General features: G+C 41.1%; 2 protein-coding genes across 2 annotated transcripts; one reads left to right on the forward strand and one right to left on the reverse strand.

The window, feature by feature from the left end:
- Positions 1-462: 462 nt before the first annotated feature.
- hspa14 (heat shock protein 14) lies at positions 463-8,634 on the forward strand. Its single transcript, XM_034863937.1, has 14 exons — positions 463-599; positions 2,029-2,109; positions 2,358-2,440; positions 2,848-2,896; positions 3,110-3,215; positions 3,298-3,388; positions 3,475-3,579; positions 3,735-3,896; positions 4,221-4,376; positions 5,066-5,168; positions 6,244-6,459; positions 7,230-7,394; positions 8,326-8,393; positions 8,470-8,634. The coding sequence occupies exons 1-14, from the start codon at positions 543-545 to the stop codon at positions 8,546-8,548; spliced, it is 1,521 nt and encodes a 506-aa protein (XP_034719828.1). The 5' UTR covers positions 463-542; the 3' UTR covers positions 8,549-8,634.
- Positions 8,635-8,975: 341 nt separating this feature from the next.
- prl2 (prolactin 2) lies at positions 8,976-13,890 on the reverse strand. Its single transcript, XM_034864023.1, has 5 exons — positions 13,733-13,890; positions 13,261-13,442; positions 10,913-11,020; positions 10,495-10,674; positions 8,976-9,408 (listed from the first exon to the last, which is right to left on the reverse strand). Exons 1-5 carry the CDS (start codon positions 13,752-13,754, stop codon positions 9,214-9,216), a joined length of 687 nt encoding a protein of 228 aa, XP_034719914.1. The 5' UTR covers positions 13,755-13,890; the 3' UTR covers positions 8,976-9,213.
- Between the last annotated feature and the right edge of the window lie 689 nt (positions 13,891-14,579).

Raw genomic sequence — 14,579 nt, forward strand, 5'->3', positions numbered from 1 at the left:
AGAAATTGACGTCATCACGTCTCAAACTTTAATCAACAGGTAAAAAATATGATCTACACTGACTATACCAACAGTAAATTAAGATTTATCTCCACCAACTATAACAGTAAGATGGAACTCAGACATAACTAAACAAATAAATAATCTAACACAAAGGAGCCGGCATTTTATTTGTAATTTTTACATTTGGGTTACAGTTATGCCTATATAAAAGGTCTAAATTTTCTATGTAAAAAATGTGTTTCTGGTTTTAAAATTTGTATTTATAACACTAATACTACTGTTACTACTACTAATTAAAACTAATGACAACAATAATAATAATAATAATAATAATAATAATAATAATAATAATAATAATGCCATGATTTAATTTATACATATTGCATTGTGTTATTGTAGCATGTGTTATCAAATAATCGTGTTAATCCGAGTTCCGTTTTTTCTGAAAACGTTCTACCGGAAGTTGTTCCTGGGAGCGGAACACGAGTAGGCGAGCCGCATGCGCGTGTGGTGCTGCCCTTTCATTGAGAACTTCCAGCATGGCTGCTATTGGAGTGCACTTCGGATACACTTGCGCTTGTGCTGCGATATTTAAGGTGAGTTACACTCAGTTTGTTTCACCGGCCTTTTCTTGCGATGTTATTTTTCTTCTGGTTCAGAAAATAGTGTCGAAGTTAAACACAACTCCAAAATCCCACTGACATAAGGCTAGTTGTTAAGATGGTAATAGACTAACTATCCATATGAGATGTATGAAGTCCTTTCACGTAATGGTAGTTCTAACTTCTAACATTTCTATGGTCAATGGTTCTAAGGATAGGCTATAGTTATTCATAGCTGACTTTTTAGTGTTTTTCTAACAGGTTTGGGGATCTGTTGTGACTAGCATGGACAACATAGCTAAGTCCTGACGTTGAAACACTTTAGAAGCCCAGATGCTAAAGCACCTCAGCTAAATCTTTCAAAACTCCTTACCCTACCCCACCCCCAAAGGGTGAGCCCAGCACCTATGCACTTTAAGGCAGCCTGGAACCGGAATTCTTCTGGTCGTCCCAAAGCCAATGTCAATAATTTAGGACTGTTAATTAGATAGCTTTGTCTTTAGCCTCAGCTTCTTTCTCCATGGCAGTTCAGATTACAGTTGACTCTGACATAACAGCTATTCTCCTGCTGATCCAATGCTCCATTTTATTATACTCATGACCCTGAGATAATTGATCTCCTTCACATGTGGCAGGAACGGCAGGGGACCATGGCCTCAGACATGGAGGGGGTGATAGCCATCCCTGCCATAGCACATATGCCCTCAAACCCAACATTGGGAGATGCTTGAATTCCTCTAAAATTCACTGCCCCTTAGCCCAGCAGTAGCAACACAAGATACCCAGAGTCCCAGAGGGACACTGTCAGAAACCTTTAAGTCAACAAAACACATGTAGACTGGCTGGACAAAAGATGATCTTTATGGAAATCAACTATGGTCATAATCAAAAGGAGCCAACTAAGATGGTTTGTGCATCTGGTCAGGATGCCCCCTCGGCGCCTCCCTAGAGAGGTGTTACAGGCGCGTCCAGCGGTTGGGGGGGAGGCCTCAGGGAAGACCCAGGACTAGGTGGAGATATTATAGGTGCATCTCACATCCCTTATTTGATAGCTCCTCTGTCCTTGGCTGAACAGAATTATGTTCTGTCCCTCCTTCGTGAAGGCCGTCTCAACAGCCGTTTCATCCCTCTTAAAAACACATTTGCATGTTTCCTCCCTCCTCTTATGATTTCCTTGGGTCTCTCCTGTGCTTCCTTGGCCTGGGAATTCCCCAGGATCCCCCAGTCAAAGCTGTTAAATGTTGCTTGAAAGGTACGTTTAGGGTCCCCTTCTGGAGCTGCCGCCCCTGTCACCAATTAACTAACCATCAACTAACTGATTTATTGTTTTCAACCCTAATAAGTATGTAGCCAAGCTCTACTTGCAGGAACAGAAAATGGTTCGGATACATTTTTGGCAACTTGTGTGTGTTGTGTGTATTAGGATGGGCGGGCTGATGTGGTGGCTAATGATGCAGGAGACAGAGTGACTCCAGCTGTTGTGGGCTACAGAGACACTGAACAGGTACAACATATACTTCTCTTTACGTCAGTTATCATGCCTTTTTATATTTTTACCGGTAAAGTTTTGTGCTCTTTTTAGACCTTGTCTAATTTGTATTGCGTGGAACATTATATCCCAGAGTAGAATTCCACAACTTACATATCAACATTTGTCTTCCGTAAACCAAATTATAACATTATTGATTGTTGTATGATTCAGCTGTAAAGCCTGTCTGCTTATCACTTGATTTTGATCTGTGTCTTATGCAGATTGTAGGTATTGCAGCAAAGCAAGGACGGGTCCGCAACGCTGCCAACACGGTTGTAAAAGTGAAACAAGTGCTGGGCAGAAGGTGACATACTTTATACTGTCTTCTATGCTAATCATAAAGCTACTGGTGACACATTATCATAATAGCTTGACTCACTTGTTAAATATTCTAATATAATAACATGTCAGCAGGCAGGAAAATGGCGTCAAAATATTATCACTGATGCTCTTCATCTGTCTGGTAAACCTATATGTAACAAGTTTTATTAGTTTAGTAAATGCACTGTGGTTACCAACAAGAAAAGCATGGTGTCTCATTAAATGTAATTTCAGAAAACATTTGTGCTTTCATAGAATAATTAGTAGCCTGACTTTTGACTTTAATGCTTAAGGAGGCAGTTATTGTGATATATAGGACCTGTCATATTACTTAATGAGTTGTCCAGAGTGACTAATCAATTTTCTCTTTCTCTGTCTCTGAATGCACAGCTTTGAAGATCCAGAGACACAAACTCACAAAACAGAGACCAAGTGTCAGGTGAGTTTCACTAATCCACTCTGTGTCTTGTCAACACAACATGTATGTGCTGATTGCTTTACAACATAGATTTGTTTCCTGCATTAATATTGATTTGCCTAATGCTGTTCATCTTCAGTCAGAAGCATCCTGACTTGTTAGTTTCATCTTGTAGTAATAGTTCTGAAAACACTTGCTGAGCCCCCAACGATTTACTGACTGTACTGTGTTCAGGTGGTCAACAGACAAGGGAAGCCTTATTATGAGATAACAGCAGGAGACCACCCACAATATATTGCTCCAGATGATGTTGCAAAACTCATCTTCCACAAAATGAAAGGTAGTTTGTGACACACACACACACATACAGTGATACATGCTTCTTAGAACAGTAAGTCAATGGATCATTCTCATTTTTACAGAAACTGCTCAGTCAGCTCTTGGCTCTGACGTCACAGAGGCGGTCATTACTGTCCCTTTTGAGTTTGCACAGGCTCAGAAGCGTGCTTTGAGGTAGGCCACTTGACTACCCACAACCACTGTAATGTCTTCTTGTTAGATCATGAAACCTTTTAAAAAAGACTGTTTGCTTTGTGCAGGGAGGCAGCTGAAGCTGCAGGGTTCCACGTACTGAGGTTGATCCATGAGCCTGCTGCTGCTCTGTTGGCCTATAACATCGGACAGGACTGTCCTTCTGGAAAGAGGTACGCTGCTGCTGAAAAGGAAGAGCGCTGTGTTCCTAGCACATATTAGATGTTATTAGAGTTCACCAGTTTTTTGCTCAATTGACTCATTAAGAGATTAAAGTGTATCCATTCTATATGATTTTCCCTCAAATTAACCTGTACTGTGTTAACAGCCATGTCCTGGTGTATAAGCTGGGAGGGACGTCCCTGAGTGTGACAGTGCTGCAGGTTAATGGAGGAATGTTCCGGGTTCTCAACACGCACACTGACCACAGCATCGGAGGAGAGAGATTCACCCAGGCTTTGGCCCAGCACCTCGCCGCTGAGTTCAAACGGTAGCTACTGAGTTTCTGCTGTTTGCTCAAAAATTACAGATATACAGTACATCACAGAACAGTGAACGTTGTACTGCAATTTGTCCTCTGCAAAAGCGTAAACATACTCAGTGTTTATTAAGTACAGCCGGGTAACACCAATGCAGTTTAATACAACAGTCCTTTAGGTTCTAATGTTTGTGTTGAAACTGTTTTGGATCTAAAATCTTGTATCCTGACTAAAACAATACTTATCTGCACCTGTACACTGACTGTGTTACATAGCTTGTTTGTATATGACTCTGCCAGCCATCTTCATGTTAGTTGTCTGTGTTCGCCGTGCAGCACCTTTAAGCATGATGTGAGCGCTAATGCCCGGGCGATGATGAAGTTGATGAACGGAGCAGACATGGCCAAACACTCTCTGTCCTCACTGGAGTCAGCAAACTGCTTTGTTGACTCACTGCACGATGGCATCGACTTTGACTGTAATATCTCAAGGTAAGCTGTTAAGCTGACACAAAGCTTTTCCTAACATCTACCAAAACCTCACCATGCAGATGACTGTTACATTCCAGCTTTACGTACGCATTAGTGAATATATATAACCAATCGATAATCTAGATATACATATGAGCTGTAAAGATACAACACAATACCTAATGACGTGTTCGCACCAAATGTGAAGCTAGTGTTTTTTTGTGGCACAATTACATACTTAAGGGGCAGCATAGCACAAAGCCCGACTCAATTTTTTTGCTAGTTTAAGCCCGACACAGTTGTCAAATTCCCATACACTAGGATTAGCGTGTGTCTGACAGGGTAGGGGGGCGTCACGATGGAGAGCCACTATTGTGGTGCCGGTCAACCATCATGATGATATTATCCATCGGCACATCCCTAGGTTGAAGTTTTCTTGCTTAGCATCGCTTGGCATAGCATAGCATAGCCCTGATTGAACCAAACTCCATTAAAAAAACAGGCATTTTAAGTTGTTGTGTGCTTGTCGGCTTACAAACGGACTTGACAAAGCACAAATTCAAACTTCTTACAAATCGGCATCATGATGTAGTTATTTTGGCATGCTTTTGATAGCAGTCATCAAGACTATATGCAAAAATATTTGTTAATGCTAATAAAATTTGTGGATGAATAGTTGACATGACAACCTCACCGTGTTGTTTTCTCAGAGCTCGATTTGAGCTGCTCTGCTCCGCACTCTTCAACAAGAGCATCCAGCCAATAAGACCTTTGCTGGAGATGGCGGGACTCTCCACCAGTGACATTAACCAGGTATGGTGTGGGTAGGGGGGGCTAATAAGCTAATTAGCTTATAACATCTCAATCGCACCATGCTCTTTACTTTTTACTTTTTATACGGTCTATGTGATCACACCAAAGACAAACCCGCCAGAACACTTCACTGTCCCGTTTATTGTAGGAATACTGCTTTGTGGGGTTTGGTAAAATTAGGCCTACCTTAGTGCATCTTTAATAAACATCTTTGTCTTGACACTTTCTTTAGTACTGTATCCAATATTAGGGCTACATTTGGTTTTACATTACCCACTTTTTTTTATAACATGTAAGTTTTTAGGCTAAGGCCTACTAAAGTTTAATCATTTAATCTGAAAAAATTCTTTAGGCTACTACCCAATTTTACCAGTATATCTGCACATCAGTTTATTGCTACACAAAAAAGGTAAAATTGTCAAATTACATTAAACTGGAACTGTTTCCCTGTTTTCTTCAATAGTTAAGAACATCGGATAGGCCTGTTTTGATGACATTTGGCGCTAAACTCATATTGCCCCCGGTTTTCTGACAGCTGTGGCTTTCTGACGCTGTCCAGGGAGATCGTAACTTGTACAAAATATTTTCTATCCAGTCTTGAACTTGTGCTTCTTACACATACTTGGGTATAATAAATCCAGACACTTAGATCAAGTATTGATCCATGAGTATTGAGTCCATATTTCATCCATTATCGACCCTCCATTAACTTAAACAAACGTATTACCATTACGAGAGTCTAACAAACTCGGAGGTTTGACTACGTCTGTGTGAGGCAAGTCAATGCATATACTTTACTCCCCATCAAATACAGTTGGAAAACCGTTGACTGACCCAAATGCTCTCTAGCTCATTGTACGCAGGAACTGCGTTACAAGTTTGAGGATAATACAAAGTGAAAGCTGCAAGGGCCGCTGTTGTAAGATTCTGTGAAATAACACAACTAAAATTATAGCTGTAATTATGAGGATGAGAGTGACCTTTATTGTGAATGTGACTTCAAGGAAGTAAAGGCCTTGAGTTGGAACCATCAGTAATTTAATGCAATGTTTTTCATTTGATGGGTGTATGTTAGGTGGTTCTCTGCGGTGGCTCAGCCAGGATCCCTCGCCTCCAGCAGATGATCCGCGAGATGTTTCTTGATGTGGAGCTCCTCAGCTCAGCGCCCCCTGATGAGGTCATTGCTGTGGGAGCAGCACTAGAAGCAGGCTTACTGGTTGGCAAAGAAGGCCTTGCCCCTGAGGAAGAGTCTGTCACAGTGGATGTGTCTGCCACTGACATACTAGCGAAGGTATACTGGTAATTAAAGCCACACTTTATGTAGGGAATATTCAGTTCAATTTTATTTATAACAAGAGTTATCTCAAGACACTTTACAGATTAGATAGGTCTAGACCACACTCTATAATGTACAAGGATCCAACAATTGTAGTTATTCCCCCAAGAGCAAGCAAGAAGAAACCTAGGACCCAGGCTCTGACCCAGGTAGATGGTGTCTGATGGGGCCTGTTGGGCGGGGGTAATGAAAAGTGGCAATAACAGTCACAATAAAGGTAATGGAACAGTGACTAGAAATAGTAGTTCATGGTACTGCAAGGCGTTCCAGGGTGCTGCAGGGCATAGCAGGACGTTGCTGGGCCCTTCAGAGCGTAGCAGGGCACAACAGGGCACGGAACAGGACCATAGCGAGAGCTGCCACCCTAATCTAAGGAAAACTGCTGGGCAAAAAAACTCAAGGACTCAGGGGAATAAGCTCCCCACAGCTAAGCAACAAGCATTTCTGACAGATGCACACAGATAAAAAGAGAGATGAGAGAGGAGCTCAGTGTGTCAAAGGAAGTCCCCTGGCAGTCTAAAATTATAACAGCATAACTAAGACCTGGTGCAGGCCGACCTGAGTCAGCTCTATAAAGGTTGGTAGATGAATCTGACAACTATGAAGAGAAGCAGAGAAGAGAAGTATATTAATCAGTTGATTAGTGGATCTTACTCTATCTAACAAATGGAATACATAAATTCTAATCTTTTCTTATCTGGCTTGGTGGTGTGTGAATGTTGCAGGAGGTGAATGAATCCGGAGCAGACGTTTTCACGGTTCTCCTTCCATCGGGCACGCCCCTCCCTGCCCGCAGACATCACGTCCTGAGTGGAGGGGGGGAGCTTTCCTCATTCTGTCTGGAGATTTACCAGAGATCCCTCACGGAGCAGCCAGAAAAGCTTGCTAAGGTATCGAAAGCCACTAACACCAATCAAATCAAACCAAATACACATTGTAACTTTTAAGGGGTGCCTAGTACCACCTTTAAGTTCTCTGGTTTCCTCCCCGTTTATGTCACCCTATGCAAGGCTAAGAGGTAGTCAGCCAGTTGGAAAAAGTAGCCAGCGAGGGCCAGGGGCCCCTGGAGAAACGCTTTGGCTGTGAAAGCCCAAATTTGGTGGCCTTTGGCACATTTTGACTCCAATATTCCATCATATAGACTGATCTTATAATTACATATTTAAATGAGTTTGCCTACCGCATTGTAAACAAGTGAGGAATTATTTCTTGTGCGATTTAGCCTGCAGTCTGATAGTCTAATATTTGAAACCACAGCTATTCCAGACTGATCTGAACTTTTGTGATTTAAGAATCAGTAACCTTATTTACAAACCCCAATTCCAATGAAATTGGAATGTTGTGTAAAACCTGAATACAATGATTTTTTTATCCTTTTTTTAACCTATATTCAATTGAATACACTGCAAAGACAATACATTTAATGTTCAAACTGATAAACTTCGTTCACTCATTTTGAATTTGATCCCATTCTTGCTTGATTGAATTCAACCTACAAAGCTTCAACAATTACTGTCCTCAGTTCCCAAATGCTTCAGTGTTGTAACAAATTGATTAACATGCCCCTGTCCCAGCTGTTTGGAACGTGTTGCAGGCATCAAATTCAAAATGAGTGAACAAAGTTTATCAGCTTAAACATTAAATAGCTTGTCTTTGTAGTGTATTCAATTGAATATAGGTTGAAAAGGATTTGCGAATCATTGGATTGTTTTATTTACACAACGCAATGGAATTGACAAGAACAAATGGAAAAAATATTATTCCTGCATTATTATTAGTAACTAAATTAACCATGTGTCTGCTTGTGTGTATAATGTATAGATTGTCTTAAGAAATCTGCAGCCCAGAGAGAAGAACCATGACATCGATACTGTGGTGACCATGAAAAGGTATATATCGTTCCAGGATCAGAGCATGGGTCACTTGATGTGATTGTTTTTATATCGTTATTTGTGTATGTTGCAGGGATGGCTCCGTTCATGTGTCCTGTGTAGAGCAGAACAGTGGAAGGCCAGAAGTCGTCACTATAGCAGCTGCATCATGAAGTCTGCCGTCTAAACCACACGCCAACACACTCTGTCAGTGCAATGTTCTGTTTTGTTTGACTCAATAAACATAATAAATCCCAAATTATTACCTTCTGGATTTCTATGCAATTGTGGAATAATGCAGAGTGTGCTCATTTTCCGTTGAACTGTTCCTTTATGCGTGCGCACAGCACACGCACAATAAAACATAACCGAAAATCTCACGTGAGAATAAATGTTGAATTCTCCTTAAGACTACATTGTATGCAACCAGTAACTCTTTCGATGAGCATCATGTGCGATTAGTTTAATCCGTCTGATGCTGTAATTGCTGTGATTTCCTGGTTGGAAATGCATTGCGGCAGCAGTCTAAGAACTTAGTTTATTTTCCTCTGTAGAAATGACAAAAAAGGCATTGCATCTATGTTTTTTTAAATGTTTCTATGGTATTTTATTTAAACATGGTATACAGGAGTCCATCATGCATTGCATTTATTCCATCCTGTCTGTAGTAAAGTCACAATGTCCACATCAGAACTCCAGTCATGATAGAAGTGATCATACGTGCGATTCAGTTGCCATTCCGTATATCTTTATCCGTGTAGTCTCAAACCAAAGCATTTCAATTCCAACGTGTTGATATTTCCGGAAATTGCACACAGCCTTCATTCTTTTCTGGCCTTCAGCATCCATGCTCTGGCACAATGCGACATTTGAGGATTTTCAGGTAGTTTTGAACCTTGTTGGAGTCTCGGCGAAAGCAGTAGAGGAGGTCATAGTCTTTCATCTGGCGCCACTCTGCACTTTTAGATGGCAACAAAGCCTCAGGAGAAGTCAGGCTGTTGACAGTATTACTTGTTATCCCCAACCCCTGCATCTGGAGAGAAAAGGACACATACACACATCAGCTCAAGAAAGAAGCCATAACTGTCACTGATTCAGCCCACCCTTAGATGTAAATGTGGTGAACAAAACACCTGTCAGTAAAAGGAGACATCTTTTTGATCTTTAGAGATATTTGGCTTTTTTTGTTGTCTTGTTTTCCTCCTGATTTTGTTTATTCATTCAATGTTCATATCCAGAGTTCACACCAAATCAAACCTAATTGACATGCACATTCAGAGCTGGGAGAATCTTAATACATGTATTTTGCTCACAAACAAATTCATTCTAAAAATATAATAATATATTACCTAAAAAAACATTTTTCTACAAAAAGAAAGCCAAGCACTGCCAAACACATTCAAAGATTAAATGATGCCAGCTGACCATACATTAAACACCACCTACCTAAAAATTCCTACATGTTATTTCCAATTTTGTGAACATGAGCTTGTCTCTCTCAAAACCAGAAACCAGAGAAGTCTCAAACTTGGTTCTTAGTTGAGAAACAGAAAATGTTCTCATATACTTGGCATTTGAGGCCTTTATTTTATAAGACAGATTAAGACATGAGAGGGGGAATCACATTCAGTTAAGGGCCACAGGTCAGAGTTGAACCCAATGTCGCTGTGTCAAGGTGCTCTACCAACTGACCTACCCAGGCGCCTGTATAATACCATCTATTTTAAGACATGTTGGAAACAGACTATTTGATGTCATCAGTATGTTATTCTCTCTGCTCTAAGAAGGAAGGTATGCCCGATGGATCCTCTTCCTTTCTTATAACATAATAATAGCTGAATGTTAAGGGCTGAATCTGAACAATAGGTCATCTGAGGGTGAGTAATGCAGTTTGGATTGTGACGTCAAGTCTTTGTCATCCTTTTCTCCAAGGTTACACAAGCTAACAACAGCTACATCCCTGGAAGCTACATAACGCAGCAGCTCCAAGCTTATAGCATACATATTGCCAAATTGTGATGTAGAGATTTTTGGGATTAACTCTAAACTTAAAGCAAGATCTTTAACTGCTCAATGTCCCACATCTTTTCAGTTTGGCATAAATGGATTCCTATAGTACCTTCTCAGCCACTTTCTCTACCCCTTTGCGTAATTCGTGCACCATGTCACTCATTTCAAGAGCTTTATTGGAGCTGAAGTTGTTGAAGTCATCATAGTGAGCCATGCTATGATGGAAATGCCACAGAGGATCCCTCCATGCCACCAAGAGCTTCAGAATCACCTCCGTCAGCTCTTCTCTCTACAGTGACAACAAGACATTTAAAAGTCAGTTCAAACTCAAGCCATCCTTGAAGTCATGACAGTTGTATGTAGGTAGGATGAAATTAGAATCAATCGTTGGAGGTTTGGAATTATGCAATGGAAAAGTAAAGGGACACGACTGAAAAAAACATGGACAATGGATGAAAGTATGAAAGAAAGAAAACTACATGATGCATGCCAAAAACAGGAAATAGTTTTTATAAAGGTTAATTTACCGCCATTCTCTGAGCGTTCTCCTTGCCATTTGGGGTGAGAATGGTGGAGGTATGACAGATGCGACTGACACGGCCGATTTGGTTCCTACTGGGCAGGAAATACTGCTCCTGACAGGAAAAACATGAATGTAAGAATGAAATGTCAGAGGTCGGTGTCTAATAAATGTCAACTGTGGCTGGAGTAAAGAAGTTAAGATTGAAATTGTAGAATGACCTGCAATTGCGAAGACTCACTTATTGTATATATTGTATATATGTGTGTGTACACTATGGGTCTATTACATTACACATTGATCTGGATCAACATACTGTTTCAATGATCAACAACTATAGAAAGAATAGTTTGTTTTTCTTTTAAATATCTGGAAGAGCTCATTAATTAAATTGTCTAATCATAGTTTAGTTGCTTTTAGTGAGTTGAATGAATGTAACTGATTGTGTTAAATGAATTTATTTTAATCGCAGACCCCTGAATTGCATTTGGACTTTATGCCATGTACTGTATAATGTTTATTTGTAAGCAAATGTTGTTCAATGAATCTATTTAATGTTGGATCAGGAGGAAACTCATGATTTACACCCCTAGTGTACACTCAATTGCCATTTATAATCAATTATTTTGTCCATCCTGTCATAATCCTGGGTTTTGTTAAGTGTCCTGTTTTATTTCGTAGGGTCACTTCCCATGTCTTGTTTCAAATCTTGCCTGACTTCCTGCTGTGTGTGTTAGTATAAGGAGGCTGCTCTAAGGGTTGCACGCGGAAGGCTACCTCAAAGCCATGGCTCAGGAGCTCATTACCAGATCGGTTAAAGGACCTCTTAGAAGCCTGCTTCTCTGTCAGCTAGCCTCCAGCATGCTAGCATCCATCACCCCAGCGATATATTCTGCATCCAACCCTGAGCCTGTTCCTGAGTTTTCCTGTCTGGCCAACATCTCGTCTGTTCCTCAGTTCCCCCTGAAATACGACAGCCATCTCCTGACTCCTAACCTGCTGCAATTCCCAGATTCTGTGAAGTAATTGCCTGTTCCCGATGAACTCCACCTCTACTTGGACTAAGCTGTGCCTAAGCAGCCTGTTGTTTCTCTAGCTGCCCTATTGCCGGGCCCCAGTCCAGCTGCCCTGTCTCCGGTCATCATTCCAGCTGACATGTCTCAATTTCTGCAACCCAGTGTCTGAGCTAAGGTTTCTGGGTTGACCGCCGTTGACATAGAGAGGGTCTCCGCCACTGGCCACGTGAGAGGCATTTCCTTTGCTGTCTACCATCACAGACGGTTCACCTTCTTTGCCAACCTCCAACCTCCAAAGGGTCTTCACATTTGCCGGAGAGGTCTCACCGTCGTCGCCAGCCTCCTGCCTGAGGTCTTCAGCTCTACGTCTGCCCTGCTTCTAGCTCCACTTTTGCCCTGACCCCAGGCCACCTGCCTGAGGCATTCAGCTCTGCCGTTTTTTTTCTCCTTCAGTTGCCTGGATACTTGCCACTGAGTTCCTTCTGAAATCCCACTCCACCCACCCAACTACAGTTGGACTCTTGTGACTTTCGTGTGTTTTGCTTAATCTGGAAACCGTCACTCAAATGGGGGTGGGGGTGGGCTGACTGCCTACCTTGTGTGTTTTCCCGCCTTTGTGATTGTCTGCCCTGCCCTGAAGCATTTTGCCTTTGTGTCAGCCCTCATGTCACCTGTCTCTCGTTAACACCCTCATTGCCTTGTGTATTTAGTTTGTGTGCTCCCTTTGTCTGGTGTCAGGTTGTGGTATTTTGTGTTAGAAGTCTTGCCTGTTTTAAGTGATTAGTTTCCCAGTTTTTCAGTGTTCATGGTTTTCTTTTGGATTTTCCTTAGTTCTCTGCCTGTTTTGGACGTTTTTCTCAGTTAAATCATTGAACTACTTTTGCTTCCTCCTCATTAGTGATCTGCACTTGGGTCCAAACCTGCGTTCTTCTAGATACCCTGACACATCTGACTTATCACTGAGGGTAGGCTAAATAAGAGAATCTCTGTCAGTATGACGCAATATAGTTCAACAGAAGCTAAATAACATCGTTTTGGAGTAATAAACAAACAACTGGACCTTGGAACCTTCATGAAGGGAGGATTTAATGCATGACTGATGTGTTAGACGGCATTAGTTTCAGCTAGCTGTACCTAATAAAACTGACCACTGTGTACGTATGTATGCAGTATGAAATGCTCCTTTTCTATTTAATTAAATGATAAAAGTAAACATACATCCTAATGTACAGTCTAATGAACACATTTAGCAAACATAAATATCCTGTCACAAATTCAAACTTATTTGATAAACATAATTGGAAACACAATGTCAGACAAATTGCATGAGGAGACTTACAAACTCAGAGTGAAGGTCATTTGAAATGCTGTGCATCCTGGCTGAGTGTTGGATGACCCGGTCAAAAAGGTTTGACAGGGAGAGGACTTGGCACCCAGTCTGGGCATTGGTACAGATAGGTGCTGCACCCACGTTGGTCAGTCTACTGCACAACAACAGACAGACCAACACCACAAAAGACACTAGAAGAAAGACCAATGGGACAACAAAGAGGATAAATAAAAACAATACATTGAAATAGAAAAGAAAGATACAAAACACAAAACAAATCTCAAGCTGAATTATTCTTAAGAATGAAAAAATGTCATGCTGTGCTTTAGAAAAAGTATTTAAACAGTTTTTTCCCCCAATATGTTTAAGTCAGTTTGAAAATACAATCAAGAACAGAATGCAATATAGACAGAATTATCATGGAGGAGTGGAGAGAGGACTGACAGTTCTTTCGTCATGCGAAATTCTATTCCTGAAATACCTGATCTGATGTTTCCAGGCATCCTACAGGGCACGGACAAGCTCCTGTCTCAGAACAGATGGCGCAGAAGATTTTCTTTTCAAAGATCCCTGAAGCTTCATATGAGGGTTTCTTACTGACCATTTCCCTTTTGCACTTATAGTACATATCAACGTGAGTGAGAGAGAGAATGAGAGTAGAGGAGGGGGGTGGGGGGATCATGCAGTTTGTTTGTGTGTGTGTGTGTGTGTGTGTGTGTGTGTGTGTGTGTGTGTATGGGGGTATATGGGTGTGTGTGTGTGTGTGTGTGAGTGAGTGAGTGAGACTATTATAATAGAGTAACCTAAGGCAGTCTGCAAGAGTGATGACATCATCAACCAAGGACATCCTCCCAACAAAACGTCATTCGATTCTGTCCAAGAGATTTTACATTGAGAGTTTAGATCCACTCAGCAGGCTTCTCCAGTACCTATGACTAATGTCTGCATGCCCTCCAGTTTGAGAAAAGACATGCAACCAAAAGGTCATTAAGAGCACTCCATGCACTATAAAGAGAGCTGATGAGTGAACTTCATGAGCTTCGAATGACACCATAGGGCAAACCTAAATGAATGTCATGTTGTTTAAGAAGCCAGTTGAATGACGTGGATCATTTCCTCTCAGTTGTAAGCAGTTGACTTATCTTTCTACGTGTTTGTCAGACATCATCAGATGGCTAATAGAACATAATAGGTCATTAGAAAAGGTTTTCATTCCTCAGGACAATTTATTTTGAAAAGGAAGAAATGGGAGGCAAGGTGGCTCAGTGGTTAGCACTGATGCCTCACAGCAAGTAGCAGAGATGAGAAGTAACAAAGTACAATACTTA

Source organism: Etheostoma cragini, chromosome 23, assembly GCF_013103735.1.
Source record: "Etheostoma cragini isolate CJK2018 chromosome 23, CSU_Ecrag_1.0, whole genome shotgun sequence".
Taxonomy (NCBI): Eukaryota; Metazoa; Chordata; class Actinopteri; order Perciformes; family Percidae; genus Etheostoma; species Etheostoma cragini.